General features: G+C 51.5%; 1 protein-coding gene across 3 annotated transcripts; it reads right to left on the bottom strand.

Annotated features, from left to right (window-relative positions):
• Positions 1-11,407: 11,407 nt before the first annotated feature.
• Positions 11,408-24,389, bottom strand: Slc4a3 (solute carrier family 4 member 3). 3 transcript variants are annotated; one of them, XM_015481448.2, is made up of 22 exons: positions 24,204-24,389; positions 23,715-23,877; positions 22,856-23,133; positions 22,612-22,727; positions 22,001-22,200; positions 20,252-20,400; positions 19,916-20,096; positions 19,323-19,458; positions 18,893-19,076; positions 18,432-18,531; positions 17,883-18,067; positions 17,060-17,285; positions 16,650-16,868; positions 16,115-16,263; positions 15,786-15,980; positions 15,108-15,326; positions 14,689-14,778; positions 14,050-14,216; positions 13,189-13,442; positions 12,711-12,880; positions 12,353-12,526; positions 11,408-11,687 (listed from the first exon to the last, which is right to left on the bottom strand). In XM_015481448.2, exons 1-22 carry the CDS (start codon positions 24,252-24,254, stop codon positions 11,610-11,612), a joined length of 3,684 nt encoding a protein of 1,227 aa, XP_015336934.1. In that variant the 5' UTR covers positions 24,255-24,389; the 3' UTR covers positions 11,408-11,609. The 3 variants fall into 3 exon arrangements, with proteins under 3 accessions (XP_015336934.1, XP_048664560.1, XP_048664561.1); XM_048808603.1 differs by lacking the exons at positions 23,715-23,877; positions 24,204-24,389 and adding an exon at positions 23,569-23,683; XM_048808604.1 differs by lacking the exons at positions 22,001-22,200; positions 22,612-22,727; positions 22,856-23,133; positions 23,715-23,877; positions 24,204-24,389 and adding an exon at positions 20,861-21,231.
• Between the last annotated feature and the right edge of the window lie 12 nt (positions 24,390-24,401).

Below are 24,401 nucleotides of genomic sequence, written 5' to 3'. Positions count from 1 at the left end.
CATATTCACTCACCAATGGCCATGTACCCAAGGCATGCTTAGATGCTATAGAGGAATATGGCGCTCTGGAACAGAAGCACCTGCAGGGCTTATTGAAACACAGATCCCCAAGACCTGAGCTGGCCCTAGGAATTTGCATTTTTAACAAGATCCCAGATGATGCCACACTGCTGATTCAACACCATTCTCTGAGTCACAAACAGAAGGCAGCCCCCAGTTAGTGACCCACGTACAATGACTCATACTTCCCAGGTCATCTCCCCAGCCATTTGTCCTCAGCCATGCTTGCATTCCTTCCTACATCAGTATCTCTGCACTTGCCCTCTCTCCCTAATACTCTTCCATCTCCCCACAACCCATCCTTCCACTATTCCTTACTGAGCTGGCTGGTCTTTATCCTCTCTCTCTCTCTCTCTCTCTCTCTCTCTCTCTCTCTCCTCTATATTTCTTTCTTTCACAGAACTTTCCAGAATTTGCATTCCATATCTACTTGTTTACTCTCCAATTAGAATAGAAACACCATGAGAGTAGAAGCAAGGTCTATCTCCTATGTTCCCCAGGATCTAGAGCCTGAAGACAGCAGGTGCTCAATAAATAAGTTGATCCATTAACTTATACCTTCAACAAATATTTAGTGAGCTCCTACTCTGTGTTAGGCACTGTTTTAGATCTGGGAATACAGCAGTGGACAAAACTCACAAATGCACAAAAAATCCTCCTCTTGGAGCATTCACTTTAATGGGAGAAACTGACAATAATCAATGAGTATAACAAATAACTACATTGCAACATATGCTCTAAGGTGCTCAGAGCTACAGAAAAACATTGAGCAGAGTTAGGGATGCAGGAGTGCTTGACAGAGTGGGATGTGGGCTGAGACTTTAAACTGAGTAGTCAGAGTGGGCCTCATGTAGACAATGGCATTTGGGCAATGACTCTGGAGTTTGAGGGAGTTTGCCATGTGGGTATGTTGGAAAGCTCTCCAAAGCAGCACTGGTGAGATAGAACTTTCCATGATGGTGGAAATGTTCTCTGCCCTGCTGGCCAATACAATAGCCTCTGGCTGCCTGTGGCTGTTGAGCATATGAAATGTGGCTGGTGCAAACAAGGGACCGCACTTTTCATTTTATTTAAACATAAATGGCCATGTGACCAGTGAGAGTGAAGCAGGCAGCACAGCCCTAAAGCGTGAACACAAGGGACTCTGAATGTAATGCAGCCTTGCGTCATTGCAAGGACTTGGCTTTACGCTGAATGAGATGGGAGCCATCAAAGGGTTCTGAGAAGAGCAGTGATGTGATATGATTTATGTTTCTAGAAGATTCCTTTAGGTGCTACTGTGGTTTGAATGTGTCCCCTAAACATTCATGTATCGAAAATTAACCCCCTAAATTGACATGTTGATGGTATTTGCAGGTGGGGTCTTTGGGAGTCAAATAGGATTAGATAAGGCTATGAGGGTGGGACTCCTTTGATAGCATTAGGGGCTTTATAAGGAGAAGAGACCCCAGCTAGCATGCTTGCTCTGTCTCACCATGCAATGCCCTCCTCCACGTTATGATGCAACAAGAAGACCCTCATCAGATATGGAGAAGATGCTGGCACCATGCTCTTGGATTTCCAGTCTCTAGAACATGAGCCAAATAAAATTCTGTTCTCTATAAATTACTCAGGAATTTTGTTATAGTAACAGGGAATAGCCTAAGTCAGTTGCCATATTAAGAATAAACTGTAGCGGTTTGGAGTACATGCAGGGAGACCAGTGGAAGACTGGCAGAGGCAGCTAGGTCAAAGATAATGGTGTATCAGACCAGGATAATACTAGTTAAGGAGTTGCTAAGTGTCAGATTCCAGATATATCTTGAAGGTTGAGCCCATAGGATTTCCTGACAGGTGCTGATTAAAACATATATTAAGCTCCTAATATATGCCAGGCACTAGCTATGAACTACTTCTGAGCCAGATTTGCCAGAGAAATGTCACCCAGGCTTTGACTGGTACCAGCTATTGCTAAGACAGATTGCACCCCAGGGCATTTCTCACTCTCAATATCCTACAATTTGGTCTTCAAACGTTGCCACTTCAGATCAGAGCCAATATAGACTGCTGGCACTGTGAAATTTGTTGTTATTCTTATTATTATTCACCCAGCATCACTGCATGGTATCTACATTAAGAAAATAGATGACTCAAGTCCTCCATAAATCCTTCACCCTCCTGTTTTATTTCCCTGTCCATCACCTCCTCATTTATTCTTAATATTCAAATTTTTGCATTCAAGGCCAGGTCAGCTCTCTCGAGGACTTCCATCTTCCTCCTCTCGCATCTGCCCTGTCCTCCTGGGACTCACACAGCCTGAGGGTGGGAAATTGACTCATCTGTCTTCTGTAACCATATGGATAAGATGCAGTCATTACCATCGTAGGCATTGTTGTGCCTTGGAAGCTAATTAGAACAATTAGCTATTAAATACCAAAAACAATTAAGCTAATTGAAATAAACCATATGCAGTTTACACCCTTGCCTAAACAAAAAAAAATTAACATGTGGCTTGATGGTAGCACTATAGACATTCTCATGCCAAAATAAATTAGGGAATATGGGAGCCAAAGATGGAGGTATCTTAGCACCCAATAAGTTTACCTCCCCCCCCCCGGAAATGTTTCTCAAAAACATTTGGCTTGATTTTGGAAGGTTTCTTCTATATTGAGGGGGGAAAAAAGTGTATTTCTGTCTAAATGTGTCTTTCAGGCTATAAAACAGCAGAATTGTGCCATTATCCTGCCTCTGATTCAATTTGGTGGTTGAGCGCAGCAGCCCAAGAGACTCAGAGGAGAAATTCAGCTTCTCAGGGGACCCTGAAGCCTATCTTTAAGTTCACCAGATCTCAAGGGGGAATAGTACTGTCCCATGGTTTTAGGTTGTGACCAACAGTTTTAGACCACATATGTAATTTCCAAATAGAGGGGAGTCAGAGGATATAAGAGAAGCTGTAGAAACTGGGGGTGGGGAGATCTCTATAAGACATGTGTGCTTATCTGGAATTTTTCAGCTGCATGTGCCAAACAACTCAACTAGAATTTGCTTAGGCCAAAAATGGAATTTGGTTAAGAAGGACAAACTAGGAAGGATGAACTAGAATTTAGTTAGGAAGAACCGGGAACTCAGGGGTTCCCAGAGACTCAACTCAAAAAGTACTCTTTCTATATCTCATCTTTGCCTAGCTCTGTGTAGGCCCAGTGACTGCAGAGAGACCCTCTCCATGCATCAGGGACCACAGGTGCTGCCAGTGCCAATTGGGCAGCCCTCAGGTATGAAGAGGACTCCTTATACCCCGTGTTCATGGACCCCCTTTTCTATGCACATCACCCTTTAGACCATCACCATAGCTGCAGTATAGAATAAGAGGATTGATCAGAGCCCCTCCACAGGCCCACCTCTTCCCACTCCCATCCATCCATGGCCAAGTGGAGAAGTGGGGAAAAGGAAAATTATGGGAGAACACAGCCAATAGCTGGTCCTATAGCCTCTAGATGTGGTATTAACCAAAGGATCAGATACTGATAGCAAGAGAAAAGGAAGGACATTGCTTACAGATGTACAACCAGATCTGAGCATTCATAAAGCTCCCTTTTTCTGTAGTTTCTCCATCCTCCCATTTCTCTGCTGAATATTCAAAAACTGAGATTATAAACAGCCAGGATCCCATTCCCCCCAGCACCTACCCCAACCAAAACCTGTAACCGCCTTATAGAAATGAAGGTAGAAAGAAAATGGCCTTAGGAGAAGCCCAGATTCCTTTTTCTCTTATAACAGATCAGAGACATTTTCCAATTTTTGATGGACATTTATTACTTAGGAAAGGGAGAGTCATTTAGTAGCCACACCTACTTCTTCACATTATGGGAAATTTCCTACCTTGTGAGCAGTGGTGCACTGGTAAAAGTTTAATAACCTGTTATGAAGGGAGGGGTACCTAATTTGCGGTATCTCCTCATTTCTCTGATGTAAATATTCCCATCAAGGCCAGTTTCTGGCTATCAGTATAATGTCACTGACTGAGGAATTGGGAGGAGATGCACATATCATCTGCACTATAGGATATGTCCACGAAACAGATAGAACGGGCACAACCTGCTTTCTTAGTTGCAAACCTCCCTCAGTGGTCTGACCCCCCCACAGTGAGTACCCACATAAGTGAAGATGAGCAGTTTGGCACTGGATGGGATATACTAACTAGCCTGACCTTGGGAACAAGACAGTTCCATTAACCCAAAATCTTATTTTTCTTTCTCTGTTCCCTCCCTCTCCACTCCCTTCCTGCACTGATGAAGACTTACTGGTTAGAGGAAAGTTTATGACCTTAGGGTAGCTTTTGTTTCAAAATTCACCAATTTAGGCCAGGCTCCACAGCACATGCCTGTAATCCCAGAGGCTGGGTGGGGGTGGAGGGTAGCTGAGGCAGGAGGATCGTGAGTTCAAAGCTAGCCTCAGCAATTTAGTGAGGCACTAAGCAACTCAGTGAGACCCTGTCTCTAAGTAAAATACAAAAAAAAAAAAAAAAGGACTGCAGATATGGCTTAGTGGTTAAGTGCCCCTAAGTTTGATCCCTAGTACCAAGAAAAAAAAAATTCAACCTACTTGGGTTTTAAAAATTAGTATTTGATTTATTAAATTTACAGATTCAGAAAGGTATATTTCTTCCTTGAGTTTGTAAAAGCAGCTTAGCAATCTTATTATCCTATTTATAAGCCTAGCAAATATTAACAGTCACTTTGAGAAGGCTTTTGATTAATGCTTAGTCCCATTTATACACTTAGTTAATTAAACCTCTTTAACATTTTAAATGGCATTTACAAATTTAATATATTCAATTCCTTTCTAAGTGCTTCATCTGACTGACAAATCTCCCCAAGCACAGAAGTGATTCTCACAGATTTAATAAACTAAGCATACAAAAAATAGCAGTGAAACTTGAATTCTCTTAAAAATCCAAACTAGATGTAAATTTAAAAGATTTCAATTTCAAACTCATAAATATCAATCAATTATTCAAGTATGAACATTAAAGTAGACTGTTCAGGGTGATGTATTATTCTAATGGCCAAATTCTCTTTAAAATTGTGCATACATAAACTATTTGCACAAATTCTTTAACTCAAAGATATTAAATCTGTAGTTTTGATTCCCTTAAACATTTGTATGTATAATTTTTAAATATTCTCGAAGCTACTAAGATGTCTACCCACAGGGGAGATGACTACCTTCCCGGCTAATTGAGGTTGCTGATCAGTGGAGGCTCTGGGTGAGATATTGATTAGTTCCTAGAAGAACTACTGAGCATTGTTTCCAGTCTCTAACTTCATAACTTAAGGATAGGAGCGACTGAATAGCTCAGTTCCTCAAATTAGTGACAACTAATATTCAAACAAGAGTGGGGTCCACAACCCCTATCCAGGTTCTATAGCTAATTTACATTTATTTGACCCTTGAGGTATAAAACTATATGTGTTCATTTTCCTCCAAAGAATTCTTCATTCTTTACATATGTTTCTTATCTCATAGGATCATATAACTCTTAGGGATATTAAAACTTTACCTAATTAAATTCTGATTATCTTTCACAGCTTTGTCTGACATACGGATGTCATTCTCCAAGGTCATGGCTCAGCCCCACCCCATCACACTACCTCATCCTCTAAGGTCCTTGAGTTCCTGATCTCCTTGGATTTGCAAAAGTGCCTCTGCCCCAGGATCTGTGCTCTGTTCCACCTGATAGACTAAAGAAAAAAAGTCCCTAGCCTCCTCACTTGACAGGGAGGTTATTTGGGTGTTCGTGCAGCTCTATAGCCCCTGCTTCCCACCTCTCCTGGGCAAGCTGGATAGTGGTCAAGGTCTGTTGGAAGAACAAGGTCCATGCAGGAGGCACTGGTACCAAATTCTTCATCCCCTAGAAAGATGAGATGATATAACCAAAGTTACCAGCTATTACCTGAGCTAGACCTCAGGGCTCCCTCCTCCCAGTCCCTTGTTCTGGCCACCCTATAACAATACCTTCATAACAGTAAAACCAGCACCCTGAGGCGGGTGCTCCCAGACCACAGCCGCAACCAGCCCAACACTGGAATTTGCAATGTTCGGCTCTTTCTGTTGCTTGGTAAACAGAATAGAAATAGGCATGGTTCCTGCCCTGGAGCTTTCTAAAATAAATATGCAAACTGTGTATTTGAATTTCCATACTAAGAAGAAGCAATAATAAAAAATAACTTTCAACTATAATGGGAATGGGGGTGGAAATCATCCATGGAAAAGAACATATTGGTTTAGGATAGTGGTTCTCAACCCTGACTTCAAATTAGATTGCTGGAGCTTGGTGGGGGAAGGGCTCATTTTTTAAAAATACCAATGTGAACCTGTAGGGTAACATACAGATACTCATATTTTTTAGAACATATCTATTGATTTTGGTGATAGCCAGAGTTAGGGACATCCAGCTTAAAGCAATAATTTCTGAAGCTCTAATCCTCTCCCATTGTCACACAGTGTCACGTCTACTAAATGTACATTTAAAAACTTTGTATTTTTTCTTTAAATCAACTCACTTTATTGAAACTCACATATTTACTTCAGCCTTATCCTACACTATGCTATCTGCAAAATCACAAGGCTAATGTGTTCATTGTATTTTTATCACTATGCATGAAAATGTATAACTGTGTACAGTTAAATTATCCAAGCACTATCCAAAACCATCTCACACACCAACACTGGTTCCCTTCTGCACTTGGGGAATGACTGCAGTGGGACTTCCCTGATCTCAGAAAAATGTCCCATTTCTCAGCTTTTAGGAGTTGCTTTACGGATTTGGTCTATATTTGTTGACATGACTTGGTTTATTAAAAAAATATTGTCTTCTTGTGTGGGCCACATATTGGAAAATTCTGCCTGTGCTAAACACCTAATGTCCTGGCCTGTTGCTCCGGCCTTACAGTCCAGGTTGGTTGTACCTGGAGGAGACACCATTTTCTGAGAGTATATCCTTCCTGAATTCCCACCCAATTAGTTCCCCTTATCCAACCCTTGAAAAGCTGTGGGGCCTCCCTGGGGCACCTGGAGCATGAGGATGCTCACCCAGGAGGACAAAGGAGTGAGCATCCTCTCTGTGCCACTGCAGGGCGAGGCCTCTAACCACAGGGATGTGACATGAAGACTGTGGAAAGAAAGCCCTGGAACACTGTCCCTCACAACTCACTCCTGCTGGAAATTCTCCTTACCAAGCACAGAAGGATTCCACAGTGTTGATTTAATTCCTGTTAAATCAACAATGAAAACATAACCATTGTGAGAACAGGTTGGAAAGTGTAAAGGACCCTGAGTGGTCCTTAAAAGTATGCTCCAAAGATTCCCCAGGACAGGCTCATCAGAACTATCAGAGATCATCGAGAAACTAAGCGAGCACCCTAGGATGGAATCCAGGGTTGGCAATTTTATCAAGTTCTCGGGAGACTGAGATGCAGAGGGACCCTAGGCTATGCTAGAAAACTTTGCCAGAGAGGAAAAGGTAGGGCTGGGCCCCTAAGAACAGAGGCTGAAGTAGGAAGGTAAGGTAGTCCATGGGGCCTTCCAGTTGGCTTGAGCCCCAAGGTCAGTTCTCAGGCCTGGCTAGCTCACATCCACACCCTCTTAATCCTGCAGTTCCTAGGGTGGTGGAACTTCCTCTTTACACCTGCCACTGACAACTCATCAACCTGACATGCAGGATGGAGAATCACCAACATCTCTCCCTCCATCTGGCTTTGGATTCTGATGGCATTAATACTCATAGGCACAGAGAACATGACAGCTATCATTGAAATGAACAAATCTGTAAACCAAAACATTTTCAGGATGCTTTCAAAGTTCTATTGGTGTCACCATTGGCCTTTACTGGATCCTAAATAGGGCCGAGTCTGCAGCTTCTTGGTCCTTTGGGCCCTTAAACCTGCTCACCCCATGCCCTCCATACACTGTGGCCAGGCACTATGGGTGGCACCAGGGGTACAAACATAGCTCAGGCTGAGTCTCTGCCCATCTTACCACCTAGAGGGAGACAGATAAGTACAAGCAATGGGAGTCCAATTAGAAAGGTAGCATGGGGACATGCTACCTTTATGAGGACATCTGGCTTTGCCCCTTCATTCCCCTTGCTGTCTTTCCACTAGCTCTGAGCTCTGCTGCACCTGGCCATGCCCCAGCTCCAGCTGTGCCCCACCTCCTGTCCTCATCTCTCATAGTCCTGAGCCCTATCTAGGGGACATTGGACATTGAGGAGCTCTATGCCATTCCTCCACACCACCTCAATCCATCACCCACAGAACACCTCAATGGCTGTCTGCTCAGTTAGCGCTTGATAAAGCATTGTTCAATTTAAAAACAATCCCAGCAGCGGTCTCAAACATTAAATCTTCCTTACAAAACATAAATCCTACAAATAATGGAGTGTGGTCTTGGCACAAATGGTGGGTTACACAACCCATCAAATTCTCTCAGAGGATCATGTAACTGATTTATCTGAAAACCAAATTCTTCACTTTGCACTTCCTAATTTGCCACAATGGATTCAACCCACTGTTCGGTGCTTTCCAGAACCTGTTTTACTGTTGTTTTCAGCAATGGCTCCTTCACAGGCTGTGTCGCCAGCCTTTGGCCAAGTGCCCTTGAGTTTTGTTTCATCTTTCTTTTATGCTTAGTTAGAATTCCCTTCGGGAGCTCCAAGTGTCAACAGGCATGATCATTATTTGAGTCACCTGACACGATACAAGAAGAGATGTCACACCACCTGCCAAATGGGACACATTATTGCCAGCTTCTGTGCCCTAAAGGAGGGGCCCAGGGCAATCCAAGCAGATGGTCTGTGGGTGCTGACCGCCAAAAGCTGTCACGAGGGTATCAGATGTCTTGAGTGAGCTGACTCCTCAGCATGGAACAAGGAAATGACAGCCAACCTCTTTGCTCAAGGTAAAAAAAAAAAAAATGAGCTAACACTCCTCTGGACCTGAAATGGACTTGAACTTGTCCAAGGGTAATGAAAGCTTTGGGCAGCTGCCCAAGATATAGCCACAACTGGGAGAGCTTCCAGGGAGGGATAAAATGGGAAAGGGCTCCACAGCTTTATTGGAGGGTCCTCTGCCACTGTGTATATGCTCAGTGTATATGCTCAGTCCCCCAAGCCACTTCTAGTACAAAGCAGTTGGTAGTGAAAGTTGTTCAAAAATACCATGGCCTATAACCCCTTTTTAGTCACCTTTATTACATCCCCCCATACAGCTCCTGTTGACTCCCCTCCATGCCTTGAAAAAGGCCTCAGTTGAAGGGGCCTGGGCCCCTCCAAAAGGTAAGAGGCAAGAGGCCCTGTGAAAAGAAAGTGAAAATTACAGGGGCCACCAAGGCTTCAGGACAAACTCCAAATATCCCCAAATTATATGCTCTGTGATCATCCAGGCTCAGGCCAGGCCCAGCTGCCCTTCTCTGAGTTTGCCATATGTCTTGTCATCTCTTGTCTCTTACACTTGACCTGGCCACCACTGCCACTTTCTGCACCTCTCCCCCGAGGTACCAGTCCCAGTACACTTCTAGTTGCTGCAGTTCCCTTGTCTTCTCAAACCCTCCTCAGGCATGCGCTGTGGGTGGGGAGGAATCCCCCGCTCCTCTGACCAGGCTCAGCTCAGCTAGTTTGCTGACTTGGCCTCTTGGACCTCCCTGTGAGGGGTGGTGACAAGTGGTGGGGGTGGGGCAGTCTTTAAACTATAGGTTCTTAGGCTGTACTCATTCTTTCCATATTGGATGACATGAGGTTACATCTGGCTCAATCACTAAAGATTTTTGTTCTAATACCTCAGGATCTAGTTTTATTAGTCATTTCCCTGACCCACCAGCCAAGACTAAATCCAGTTTGAAAAGCCCCCTCCCCTAGTTTTTGTTTTGCAATTGCAGAACACCCACACTTCTTATCTATTGGCCAAGCACAGATGAGTGACACAATCTGTGCCCAATGAAGAGTATAGCCTTCCTGGCTCAGATTACCATCTCATCTCTGGGATGCAGCAAAAGGAGTAGGTTTCTTCATGAGGGACCTAGGAATCTTCCAGACCCAACAGGAGAGCCCACCAGCATCAAGGCCCAGAAAGGAGATCCAGGCTGGGGGCAGGAAGTGGGGTTCCCACATCTCTGGGCCTTGTCATCTCATGTCTCTAATTTGCTCTGCACATGTCTATGTTGTAGGTTTTTCATTTGACCTTCACTTAGTTCCTTGGCAAAGTTTTTTTGAAATTCCACCTATCCTTGGCCAATCTAAGGGAAAAGGGATCTTGTTCTCACATGAGCCAGGAAGTCCAGCAATAGCCAGATGAAGTTAGAGGCACTGAGGCGTCAGAACCAAGGGAGTGGGGCTGGAATGAAATGCTGAAACCCAGATCATAATCCAGGACAGCTGGAAGGCTCAGCGGGTGCTTAGAAACACAACAAACAGCCTCCGAGCATTCTGTCCTGCTTCTCCTGACCAGCTTCAGGACACCAGCTATTCAGAGGCCCTGGGAGGAAAATGGGGCAAGGATAAGGAGGAAGCAGGCCGAAGGGGTTCCCGGTCCCGAATGCTCAGAGCTGCATGCCTCCCCAAGAGGAACAGAACACTTGAATGGGATTGGATCGCAGCGGATCCACCAGGTGGCAGCGCTACTCCGTTCAGCCGGGACAGAGCCTGCAATCCGCAAGAGTGACCACCAGAGGGCAACATGGGAAGACCGACTCCTTCAGGCTGCTAGTTGCCTAGCAACTGTGACGCAACAGGCTCCTGTTTCCACCCTCCTCAAGGCCTCTCAGGTTATTTCTGGCAAAACAGAGGCTGTTGCACAAGGAGTGGCTTCAGGAATCCTAGAACTGCCTCTCTTTTAAGCCTGGAGACTAAAATGGTCCAAGGGATCCCCAATTCAGCACCACTCTGGCGTCTAGGAGATTGGGCGGCTGTCTGTCCCCCAAGAATGCCAGGGAGCAGGAAAAGAAGATAAACATTTCCATTCTTCTTTGTAGACTCACAGCCATTAGAGATGCTCTAATTTTCCTAGAGGCTAAAGTGAAGCAACCACCTCCCTCTTCCCTCCACTCCTCCCCCTTTCTATGCAGGGCATGTGACCTTGAGCAGACCTTGAGCCTCCTGCTCCTCAGCTGTACTTGAGGGGGCCTGAGGCAGGGATGATAAGGCCCAGCTCTGACCTTCTGTGGTCTTGATTCTCCCCTTTCACCTCAAGGACTTTGTCCTTGCCTTAAACCTCTCCCAGGTTTTGATGACCCAGATAATAGAATTCTTCTGATTCTTCCGGATGGATAATATGACTGAGAAACCAGAGATGGCACCAAGAAAGTGAGGCAGACACAAGACAAGGAGTGTGGTTATAATGAGCTGAAAGGCTGTGCATGTCTGCTCTGTGCAAGGTCCTGGGCTGAAGTCAGAGGGCCACTCTGGCCTGGCATCAGTCATAGCTCCAGGCATATCCCTGGCCCTGGTGCTGAGCTCTGTCGGGGGCCCTGGTGCTGATCACTAAGGTAGGGTCTGTAAGGGGCACCATCCCAGAGGGTCACACGGGCATGTGCAGCTCGTTGTACTCATCCTGGCCATCCTCATCAAAGTTTGGTTCGGCATCTTCTGAGTCCAACTGTGGAAAGGAACACAGGGTTGGTCAGGGAAACAACTCCCCATACCCTCCTTCACCCACAAGCCCTCCTTGCTCCCAGATCTTCCCCAGCTTCACTCTCTGAAGGGATCATAACCCCAAGTTGAAGCATTTCCCTTGACCAAAATCTGTGGGTCACTCCCCAGTTTACTAAGTATCTCCTAGTAATAATAATCATCATGATGGCAAATACTACATGTGAAATTCTTTCCTAGGGCCACTTCTAGTTCCTGCAGCACCTCTACATGCAATGCTTTAAGTATGGATGACATTGCAAAGAGATGTCCCTTCCTCTGCCAACAAAACAGGGCTCAGGATGGACCTCAGCACCATGCCACCCCCACTTGTACATCCCTCAGTGGTGTGCTTTTGTTCAGGGCACATGCTGCCCACAGCAGCCCTGTGTTTACTCTTGCACCAAACCATCATGCCAAGTGCTTTATCTAGATTAGTATTTAATCCTTCCAACAGTCATGTAAGGTAGAATCTGTTATCAGCCCCATTACACAGATGAAAATGAGATTTCAGAAGCTAACTTGGCTAAGGTCATACAAACTGGCAGGTGGCTCAGGAGAGACTGGAACCCAAGTATCTGATTCCAATGCTCATTCACACTAAGCCTGCTACCCCAAACCACCATTCCTTACCGCCTGCAGCTCCCTGTCCTGGAAGAGCCGGGGCAGAAGGCAACGCCTCAGAGGCACCGTAAGCAGCAGCAGGAAGGGAAAGGCAAGAGAGGCCGCTGTGGACTTGACCACCCAGAGCAGGGCAATACAGCCCAACTGGATGCAGGTAAACAGGTGCATCCGCCATGTCTTCACCTGGAGGAACAGGCATCGGGCCTCACCACCCAGCAGCCCCAGTCAGCTCCCACCCACACCTAGGAACCTTGCTCCAAGACCCAAGTGATCCTTCATACTCACCCTGTCCATTTCTGGCCCAGGGATCTCTCCAGATCCTTGCCCCATCACCCCTTCTCCCCACCTCCATGCTTCTTGGCCTGACCTTGGTCACATAGGGCTGCTCTGGATGGTGTTTTGCCGGCATGAAGATGAGCAACAGACGCTGGGACAACTGGATACCAGACAGAGATGTGACACCCATGTACAGGAAAATCCCAAAGAGCACAGCCAGTGGGATCCGCCGCAGCACAGCTCCCATGACAATGGACAGGCCTGGAAGAGGTGACACAGGCCTGCCTGACTCCTCAGACAGCCTCCATGAAGACAGATGGGCCTGGGAACAATGGGACATGGACCCCCTGACAGGTCAGCTGGGCCACATGAACAGAAGATGGAACAGGACAAAGAACTAGGAAGGGGCTCAAGAAAGGGCTGACAAGGTGAGAGATAGGTTGGGAGTCAGAGGAACAGCCAGATGTGACATATTTGCAGATTCAGAGGCGACCTGGTCAGGCCTGGGACAGAGAGGACTGTAGGCCATAGGGCCCAAGGCAGGTCTGCAGGGAAGGCTGGGCTCTCACCCACGAGGCTGGCGATGAGCACCCCGGTGACGCGCTGCTCCCGCACCTCCTGAATCTGGGGCTTGTCACCAGGTGCGATGGCAGTGCGCATCACTGTCAGCGCATTGACATGGGTGACAGAGCGGACGGTGGCAGCTGTAAGCCAGGGCAACCCAAAGAGCCCACAGAGACCACCCAGGGAACCAATCAGCAGCAGGTCAAGGTGAAAGCCAGAACCCTTGAGCAGCCTCCTGGCCTTCTGACTGACGATGAGCCTGCAGGGGGAGGGGAACAGGGATGGCTGGCCAGGGGACCTGCAACAGGCACAGCCCAGCACACACACACACAAGGACAGGAATGTGAGGGAGGGATGTGCAGACACATTTCTCCCAGGGACCTGCCAGCTTCCTCTTTCAAGTTCCCAAATAGAAGTTCTCACATTGCAGCAAATTTGAGCCAAATTCTCATACTGTGAATATTTAAAACATCACAAAAGCCAGATGCCAGATCTCACCACATTATTTTGGTTTATCCCAAATGAGATACATGTGAGCATCCCCGGGTGACAGAACATCCTGCCAGAGCATTCTGAGGACTGTCAAGTGCCTCCATGCAAACCGTGGTGGCGAAAGACATGTATCACATCAAACCACCCATGAGAACCATGTCCAGACCCCCCATGCCCCACCCCTACCCCACATCCCCACAAACCCCCCTCTTCCACACCCCTGCCAGCTCTGACATGCTCCTCCTCAAGGCCTGCCATATCTCCTGCTGCCCCCAGACCGACAAGATGCCCCACTTTAACCTTGACACCAATCCAAGGAGCCTGGCCCTGGCTCTCCCTTTCTCCCCTGTTCCCAGTGCCCCCAGTCCTCTCACGCTGTGATCTGTGTCTCCATGAATATCAGGATGAGGACCAGGAGGGCAGGGACAGCAGCTGCCATCATCATCCAGGGTGGGAAAGGGCGGGCACTGCCCAGGGGTGGGATGAACCATGTACGCTTATGTGGGGAGGTCACCGAGAGCCCTGTGGGCACGGTGAGCTTCTGCAAAACAGGAAAGAAGACTGGGCTTAGGGACACAGCCAGCCTCCCCATACAGGAAGCCCACGGAGTAGCTGTTTCTGCCAAGCTCTGTGTCCCCAATACCAGAACTTTGGGGAATGGGGAAATTCACTTTATATTCTCCAAAGTCTCGGTCCTTCCAGGGATCCAGTAGCGGGAAGGGAAATGAAATACCTTCTTCTAGAGCGCAAGAGCAGTCAGCAGACCTGCCACAGGGAGACCTGTCATCCTGCCCCAGCCCACACCTGCTCCTCAGGATTCCTCTCTTGCCTGGACCTGGAACCTGGAACCTGAACCTGCTCCTGGAACCCCAGCCCCACCCTCCCAACATGGCCACAACAGGTCACTGTTCTACTAGGAGACCAGTCCTGCTTTTGACCCAGGGACAGTGGAAATGAGTCATGGTCCTGGCCCTGGGTGAGAACCAGATGCAGCAGGGACAGGGCTCACCCACCTGTGTGTAGGTGTCTGTAATGGAGTAGTCTACCAGGACCATCACCAGGATGGAGATGGGGATGCCAAAATCCCCAATAAGGCGGCGAGCCTGCAGGAGCAGAGGTGGAGTGAGCGTCTGTAGACTCTGGCTTCCCACCCCTCCCATTCCCTTCCAGAAGCCAGAAGTTCCCCTGTCTCTCTGATCCGCTCCCATGGGTGCCAATTGCACCCAGGAGAGCATTATCATCTTTATGAAACTTCTCTGGGGGAACAGTGAAAAAATTCATGATGAGGCTCCTAATGGGGTGCCAGGGCTGCCCAGACTTGGTGTGAGTCCATAGGTTGGCTGGGGAAGGGAGAGGGACGCAGCCTATCTCTAGAGTACAGCATGGCATTGAGGAACCTTTGGGGAGGGCACTACACCCAGCCGCCATGCACCTTGCCACCCAGGAAGCGGCTGTTCCTGAACTTGCGTAGGAAGAAGGCAATGAGGAAGGTCCCAAGCATGAGGATGAGGGACAGCAGAGCCGTGTTGGGCTGGTTCCTGGGGCCAGGCGGTCCCTCAGTGGGGGGCAGTGCACTGCCATTTGGCTCCAGGCCAGCCTCCAGGGTCTCCTCGGGGGGGTAGAATGGCAGCAGCGGGTGCTCTGTGAATACCTGTGTGTGCACAACAAGGACACCTTACCACTCACTTGGGCAGGTGAACCCAATGTCATTACCTTCAGTACACCTGTGAAAGAGGGGGTGCCCTCTCACACACCTGAGCAGACAGCAATAACCCATAGACTTCCAGCATCACACACACACACACACACACACACACACACACCTACAAAAGGTGACCCAAGGACATGCAGCCTCTTAGTGCTGTCAGTACCTCAACTCCATCACACACCTGTGCAGGTAAATGCACATCACTAAGCCTCCAGTTTCTCGGGGTACAACTGGCATCCTCAGGGTCTCACCTCCTTCCCTTAAGGGTGTCCCTGATCCTCCCACGCCAACACCCAGCAGAGCCCCTTTCCTAGTTCCCCTGCCCCCAAACTCCAAACCTGCCCCCTGCCACTCCCTGGGGTTCTGCCAGGCTTACTCCACCCACCCCATCCTGACCCCCACCTTGTAGAGCTTGTGGAAGGTCTCATAGATGAAAATGAGCGAGATGAGGAACGCAAAGATCTCCTGGGTGAAAGGCGAGATATAGCGGACCAGGAAGCTGCCCTCAGCAGCCACCAGGGCAAGAACGAAGACCACCAGCCAGAGGCCAACCCACACCCGGCCAGTGAGGTACTCCAGATCCTGGGCGCGGCAGAACTAGGGCAGAGATGTGGCAGTCACCCACAGGGCATCTGTCCTCAGCAGGATAAGAAGGTGGTGGACTCCAAAGGAGAGAGGAGGGAAAGAGGCACAGTGGGGGGCAGGCCGCCCTGGGGAGAGCAGAGATGTACCTTGAAGAAGGCTTCTTCAAAGACAAGCAGTGGCCCAGAGAAGCCAACCACCAGCAGTGGCTGGGCACCCAATAGAGAGAAGAGGACACCCAGCACAGCTGTGGACACGATCAGCTCTGACACTCCCATCAGGCCCTCGGTCTTCTCTCCTGGGTGGGCAGTGGACAGTGGGGAGGCTCTAGCCTGGCTCTTTATACCTGCCTCCTTCCTCTTCTAGCTTATCATAAACTGGTGACCCCAGCAAAAGAAGAGTGGCCCCCAGAGTGATACACAAGGCCCCCTCTCCACCCTCATTCTTCCCAATCACCTTCCACCTCTCCAAAGGTGATCACCCTTTATAACTCTCCTGCCACCTCCCTTTATAGCCCCCCAAAAGTGATCCCTAGGATTCGCTGACCCAGCAGCTCCCAAAGGTGGTCACATCTTTCTAGTTCCTCTATCAGCTCTCTAACCCCTAGGACACCACAGCCCAGAAACTCTGCAGGTGACCTCAGCCCCCCAAAGTGACCACAGGAGCCCCAACTCCCCCCTTTACCTAGCAGGCCCCCAAAAGTGATGGCAGGGCTGAGGGCCGCAAAGTAGATGAAGAGCACAGCAGCCACACACTGGGAGTGCAAGGCGTCCCACAGGTCACTGGGGTAGTGTGGGTAGCGCCGCTTCACGTCCCGGACAAGCCCCCCAAACACCGAGCCCGTCCGCAGTAGGGGGTCATCTTCAGGGGTTGCCTCAGAGCCTCCCAACTCCAGAGACAGCTCTGGGGAACAAGAGGCTACTGGAACGCAGACCACGCCCTCCAGCTTGGAGGCCCCAGGCTCAGGCTGCACAGCCTGGGATGTGGGGTCAGGGCTGGGAAACCGAAGCAGGCAGGAAGGACTGGGGTAGTCAGGACAGGGCAGAGGTCTGGTGCAGGCCCTGGCTCTGGGGAGGGTGTGTCACGGGTCTGACCTTTCCCAGGGGCCACATAGCCGCCCCGGGTGGTCGTCTCCACTTTGGTCTGCTCGCGCTCTCGGCGCTTCCTCAGCAGCTCCCGCTGGAAGGCAGCCACGGAGCGCAGTAGGTCACGGCCCTCCACCTCGGACGGTGGGATCACAATGCTGCCATCCAGGAACTCACTGATGGCGCTCAGGAGGTCCTGCCGGTCGTCTGCTTGGTAGGCAGCCTCATGAAACAGCTGGGGCGACAGGAGGGAAGAGGGAGGAGGACTTTGGTGGAGGGCTCCAGGGAGGAGGTGTTGGATCACACAGCCAGGAGCAGGGTGGACAGCAGCCACGGACACAGGGCCAGTCCGGCAATATCGGCTATCAAAATATTGGCACTCGTCCCTGCAGGCCTGTGAGTAGCGCTGCTCTGAACTCCCCGGATGCCCTCTGTTCTCCTCAGGGCCTCTAGACTTTTCCACACATAACAACTAAAGCAGTAACGCAGGGCAGAACAGGGCCTCCTGAACCATTCTGACTGGGGTGGTACATTCTGAACACCACCCTGGCTAAAGGACCTTCCTGTCCAAGCCCAGGAGAAACACAGCAAAGACCAGTACAACCAGCCCTCCCATTCAAGTCTTTGTTACATCTGACACCTCAAGGTCTGGGCTTCCTCTCCCGCCAAGCCCCAGCCCAGGGATCCAATTTCTACCATGGGCTAACCACAGTCCAAAGCAGGGCCTCTACCTGCAAGGGGCCTCAGCACCCCTGCCTCCATGGGCACTGAGAGAACAAGCAGGGCCCAGGGAAATAGGCCTACAATCCCAGCCTGGGGGTGCAGAGCCCACCTTGTCAGACATGAGGGTGGCAATGGAGCGCCCCAGTTCATGATAGTCGGTGCTGGTGTGGCTGGGCCCCAGCATCACGAAGAGGAAGCGGACAGGCACAGGGACCTCAAGCACAGACTCCAAGAGCACAGCCTCACTCAGCCGCACAAAGGCTGCTGCTGGCTGCTCCAAGAAAGGCACACAGCCTGGGGGAAGAGGAAGGCAGAGGTGCTGGGCAAAGGGGAGCAGTCAGTGCAGGCCCTCGTGGGGGATCTGGGGCTTTTATGCACAGTGGAACAGACTGCACACTGCACAAAGAAACACCAATCTACAAGACCCTATTAACTCAAGCACTTATATATTTATTACAACTTGCTAATAGATGGAAATTACAAATATTAAATAAGAGTGCTTTTTTCTAATTCTCACAACGTTGCTAAATGGACTAGCAAGATGGGAAACAGGAGGGAGATGGGGAAAGAAAGGGCTGGAGATAACAGCCTCCAGCCAGAGCTCAAGACCAGCAGGCCACAGGGAGGGCCCTGCCCCCCAGCACCCAACGCTGCTCACCCACGAGCACAACGGTGGCCTCAGCATCTTCAGGGATCTTCTCCAGCAGCTTCAGGCTTTTCCCCCGGTGACCATCTCCCCCAGGCATGTGCAGGGGCTTCTGAGGACGCAGAACTGGAATAGGGCTGGGACCCAGACCGGAGGCCATGGCAGGCCCTCCCATCCCTCACTCCAGCCCTGGATCTGGGCTGCATGTTCTCCCTCCCAGCCCAGACAGGGACCATTGGTATTGTGGCTACACATTCAGAAGGAACCAGGCCATGGATCTGCCACATCATGGCATTTTACCCCATGTCTCCATCACAGGAAACCGTCATGCATGTCACCTCCAGGTCCCCAGCAAGCCTAGCACAGTGCCAAACCAGGATCTTCCCAACCTGCTCAATGAAGCTGTCGACAACCTCAACTCAAACTGGATGTCCTCTCAGTCCCCCAGCCCAAGTCAGAGCAAGGCCACTGACCTCCTTAGCATCAGGATCATGTGGCCAGAGTGGGGCTGGCTCCCCCAGGTCATCAGCCATGGTAGGCACCGCACCGTCGGGGCCATGACTGGGGGTTGGGTGATGATTCCCCAGGACTGAGTTCACGCTGGAGCTCGATGGGTTTCGGGGGAAAAAGCCACTGTCCTTGTCATCATTGGGATGGCTGGAGAAGGGGGACAAGGTGGGTTAGAAGAGGCTCATGGCAGACTGAGGTCACAAGGAGGTAAGAAGTGGGAAGATCAGGGCCTCCATTTCTTCTGTCTCAGTGGAAGAACTTTCTATCGGTTGGAACTACAGAAAGATGGAAAGAGAATGAGCTCCCTATCACTTCTGGTATTCAAGCAGAGGTGAGAGTCATTCAAAAGAGCCTGTGCTGAACCAGACCCGCCCCCAGGTGCCCTGCCTGCACCTGTGTTTTAGCAGCAGAGTACGCAGGACGCTGGCTCTGTCCTCTGGCCGGATCTGATCAGACACAATCATAGTCTCCACCACTAGGTGCGCAATGCCCGGCAGGGTGGTCTGCTCCAGGTCCAGGAGGGCCGCTCCTAGGAATACAGGTGGAGGGGGCACATCCTGTCAGATAGGAGACCACCTCCCATGCTACCTTGCCCCACAGGGCAAGCATGTGTGCTGGGTAAGTACCCGATGCATTCAGGCAGATACATGGTCCCCTGTGGCCACGGGCTGGCTGGTGAAGGGGTGTGAAAGCCGAGCACAGAAGCAGGCAGGCCCCTCCTCACCAAGGAAGGAAAGACTTCCATGAATTTGCAGCATTCAATTTCCCCTTCCTTGGGAACATCCACTGGTCACCAGGTATAGTATTAGGTACCAATAGGTCCAGCCCCTCAAGATTATGAGTGGCTGAGGCAATTGGATTCCATGACCCCAAAGTGGTGGCCAGATCTCATTGCCTTGGCCCTGAGCTCCAGGGAGTAGGCCCAGGGTACTGGGCAGTCTGGCATGGGCTGTGGTCTTGAGGTGGGCAGGCCTAAGGATCTCTACCCTGAGCAATGGTCCTCCTGAGCTCCAGAAGACTGCGGAAGGAGAGGGAAGCCACGTGGGGCTTCCCCCAGCGCTCCGTCTCCTCCTCCACGTCCTCCTCAAACTTGATCCAGCGGGCTGTCTCCCGCCAGTGGGGCTCTTGGCTTCGGTCTAGCATCAGTTCGTTCAGCTCCACAAATACCTGAGGTAGGAGACAGGGGTGAGAGCCTAGGGGCTGCCAGGTGGGACAGGGTGGCATGGGAAATGTCACTCCAGGGAAGGGCAGGGAAGAAGAGAAAAAAGGCTCCAGGCAGAGCAGGTGAGGAAGCCCCAGGCCACGCCCTCAGGCCCCTGCACCTCGTGAGGCCTCCTGTCCAGCTTCTTCTTCTTCTTCTTCCTGCGCAAGATGGGGGCCAAGCCACTTGGGCTGCCCCTCCCTCCCTGAGTCCGGGACGGCTTCTTCACTAAGTGCCGCCGCACACCAGGGTTGTCCTCCAGGCGGTGACCTGCAGAGAAAGTGGGCTGGTGGTCCCACACGTCCAGCTCAGACCTTAAAGTCACACACTACAGACTCCAACCCTCTGCTCTGCCCAACAAGTCTACCTGGTGAGGGTGACAGTCACCAACAGGACACACTACCAGGACCACATCATCTGATGTGGCCATTTCATGGATAAAGAGACTGACAGGAAGGGGGAAGATGGTTAACCCCAAATCACAAAGAGAACCACTGGCCAAGTCACACAAAAAATCGGACCCTAACTCAGTCCATATCCCCAGCTGGACCTACTGGTCCCTGCCACTTCCTCCCCAGGGGGCCCTATAACTGACACCAGTCCCTAGGCACCAAGCCCTCAACACTTCCTAGCACCCATGCCCCATGGATACACACCCCAGCAGGATATGTTTCTGCCTGCCCTTTCCCAGGCCAACAGCTGGGGACAAGCTGGCCATCCAGTTACTCACCAGCTGGTGCCCCTGCCATGGGGCTCTCCTGGCCCCTGGTGGGCTCCCACAGGCCATAGTCCTCAAAGTCCAGCACAAACATCTCTAAGTCCTCTGAGGCCAGCAAGTCTCGAGGGCTGGGGACTGGATTCCTCCCAGAACTGTGGCTCTCAGTGTCCCTAGGCCCAGGGCTCAGTGCCCCATTGGGCTCCATGACCTCCTCCAGCAGGCTCGTCATTCCCCCGCAGCCAAGGCCTCAGCCCCTGCTCCCTCCCAGATCCTGGGTTCTCCCAACAGTGAGAGCCTGGGCAGCAGTGGTCTTTGTCCAAGCAGAGCTGGAGGTAGCGAGGCCTCCTGACCCCAACTCCTCACGTCCCCAAGCCTTCTCCCTGATGATTCCAGCCCCCACCCTGGGTCTGTAAACACGCCCTCCCCATACCCCCCCCCCACCATCCTGCTGCCACTGCCGCTGCTACTGCTGCCATCGGATTGTTCCTGTCCCTGTCCTCAGGCCCTGGCAACTTTCCATGACGTACTGAGCTCAAAGCCCTACCCTACCCTGCCCCCGCAAACACATCCAGTGGTTCTGAAGAGAAGGAGGGCGGGGCCAGTGATGCCCCTGGCCTGGGCACAGAGCCCCATGGGTGATGACAGGTGGCACCAAAGCCAGGGCACTGATAAGATGGAAGGAATGTACAGAGATCACAGCCAGGACCAGCCAAGGGTGGTGGGACAGGACTGACAGAGGTCCTGGCTCAGGGAGGAGAAGGGGCCTGGCAGCCTGATTCAGGCTCAAAGAGCTGGTCTGCAGGGGGTAAGAAGAAGGGGTTCAGAGTTTTCTCTGAGAAGAAGGGCCTTGGGAGAAGGGAATATAATGATGTCCTCAAATGCCACAGGGAGAGAGGGTGCCTTATTTCAGGGGTGACTCAGAGGACAGAATCAGAACCAAAGGTGTCACAAATGGAAATCTCAGCTCTGGCAATCAAAGAGATGGCTTGGTAAGGCAGTGAGCTCCCTGTCATTGGTCACATTCCAGCAGACAGGAACACTGCAGAGAGGACTCAGCCCTGGGTGGGGGAGAACACAAGCCTCTTCAAGGTCCCTGGCAGGCTGGGAGCCTGTGGGAGTGGGCAGCAAGGACTACCATGGGGTGTCACTCACTTTTCATGTCATCCAGGTCTGCAGAGCCCAGCATCTGGGCCTCTGCCTCATCAGTGGGCACCTGCTGCTCCTGACCACCAGGATTACCCAGGGCACTGCCTGGACACAGTCGCTCCCGCAGATCATAACTGGCTGATGGGCTCCAGGGCCGGGTCTTCTCAGCAGTGACTCGGGAGGCCCGGGCCCGGGCACTGGGGGAGCTGAGAAGACAACATGCACCCTGGACTTAACAGGGCAAGGCCAAGGAGATGAGCAGGCTAGTGGGTTCCAGTACATTCTCCAATTGGGGGGCCTGGAGTAGACACCTGGGCACCGGACACAGGCCTCCCTCACCCATCAGGCCAGCCCTCCTCCTCCTGCCTGTACCCTGTCCTCTCCTTTCTGACACCTCAGGCCTAGAGGACTCAACTCTTGGCTCTGCTCTTTCCTGTCTTCTCTTATTCTCTCCCCCTTGTAAACTATGGAGACATATAATGCTCCCCACCTTCCCTCCTCTCTGGGTCACACCTGGGGACACTCCTCAGGGTTAGGAAGGAGGTGACTATCAAGAGCCTTGTGCCTAACTACTCTGGGCTGGGCTAGAGCCTGCTGAATGGGGCTGAGGCCAGTACCTGAGCGAAGGCTGGGGGCTCTGGTCAGGGCGTGGTCCCACCGAGGGCAGGGGCTTGGTGCGAGCAGCCTTCCCTGAGAGGCCAGGACTGTCATCCTCATCGCTGCCAATGGAGAACTGTGGATAGACAGATGTGCCCTGGGCCCAACTCACCACTCAGCAAGCACTAGCCCCCACCCTTCTTCCTCCATCCTTTGTGCACCTTCCCTGAACAGCCACCCCTCATTCAAGTGGCAGGTCCCTACCTTGGCTTTCTGTGGAGACCCTGATGGTGGGGGCTCCACAGGTTCTACCTCAGATTCCCCTTCCTCTTCCTCCTCTTCCTCCTCTTCCTCATCTGCTCCAGCTCCCCCCTCCTCCTGGATGGGGGGAGTCCCCTCAGAGGGAGGAGCAGAGGTCTTTTCCTTCTTCCCCTTCTTCCTGGTATGCCGGGCAGAGGTGGGGGGCAGTCGCCGCAGCTTGTGTGGTGGAGGCAGGCGCGCTGAGAGCGGGTGGTGGGTGTGATGGGATGTGTGCCGGTGAACTAGGGGTGCAGGAGAGCTGGTGAGGCCCCCGCATCAGCAGGGGAGCCTCCCTGCCCAAGGGGCACACACCTTATTCTAGCTCAAGGCCTCAAAGGAGGGCACCCTAGTCCTTCCTCCAGGGCCTGGCTCCCCCCAACATCTGTGTCCATGCTCCTGTCATTGATGAGGCCTGACAGAGTGGGGGTCAGGAGTGATGGAGAGGGAAGGTCACAAAAGAGAGCCTCGGGTCAGGGAAGATGTGATACAGCAAGGACGCATAGGAGGAGCTGAGAGGGGTCACCACATGGCAGAGAGTAGGGTGAGCAGGGCCAAAGGGGAAGATGAAGGTCACTGAGTGAGGCCTCAGGCCCATCTCCCTACATCTTCCCTGGTCTGGGCCCCTGCTTCCCTGGCAGGTGAATAGGTGGTGGGTGAGAAAGGCAGAATGACTTAACATGGCATGGTGGCCCAGCACAGAGTCCAGCACAGTGTCCAGCACAGGATGGCACTAGGTGACCAAGCCGAAGGTGAGCACGGTGATGGTGGTGATGAAGGTGATGGTGGTGAGGGCAGCCACACTAGGGGTCCCCAAGCTACCCACACTCAAAGTCCCGCTCGCTGTAGCTGCGGCTGGGCTTCTCAGGGTCCCAGGCCGGGGGCTTGCTGATGAGATCCCCAAACCTGCTCACAGCCAAGGTCTTGCCCAAATCATCATCCTCCTCCACATCTGGACTTAGAGGGGGCTCCTCCAAGGGCACCCGGACCTGCAGGCCCAGACAGCATCTCCTAAGGACCCCTGGGCTGTGAATGCCCCACACCCACCCCAACTTCATGCCCTAGTTGGAGGCGGGGTCAACCAGCAGGCTCCATCTTCAACAGCCCTCAGCCCCCTAATCCCCTGCAGGCAACCAGGCCTTGGGAGGGAAGGGGGCCACGGATCTGAAAAATATCAAAGACCCCTCTTTCTCCATTCCACCAGCCCAGAGAGATAAGCACATATGGGGGTCCCAGAGCCTACGGGAGAACCACCATGCCTCAGCAGGGTCCCTCCGGCCCCTCTTCCCCCCACCTCCCCTCCAACGTCAGTCACCTGGGGTAGGGGGGAGGCGCCCCCGGGCGGCGGGATCACTCCGTTGGCCATGGCTGGGCGGGCGGCTTGGGAGGCTCCAGTTCACCAAGGGACCAGAACCCCGGGTGAGAAGAAGGGGGCGCTGCGGAGGCCTAGTGGGGAGCCCTGGGGGTAGAGGGCGGGGTCAGGATGCTCGCGCTGACGGCCCCCACCCGGGGG

The sequence above is a fragment of the Marmota marmota genome, unplaced genomic scaffold (genome assembly GCF_001458135.2).
Source record: "Marmota marmota marmota unplaced genomic scaffold, marMar, whole genome shotgun sequence".
Taxonomy (NCBI): domain Eukaryota; kingdom Metazoa; phylum Chordata; class Mammalia; order Rodentia; family Sciuridae; genus Marmota; species Marmota marmota.
Note: the sequence above shows the minus strand (reverse complement) of the source record. Positions and strands in the feature narration are given on the sequence as shown.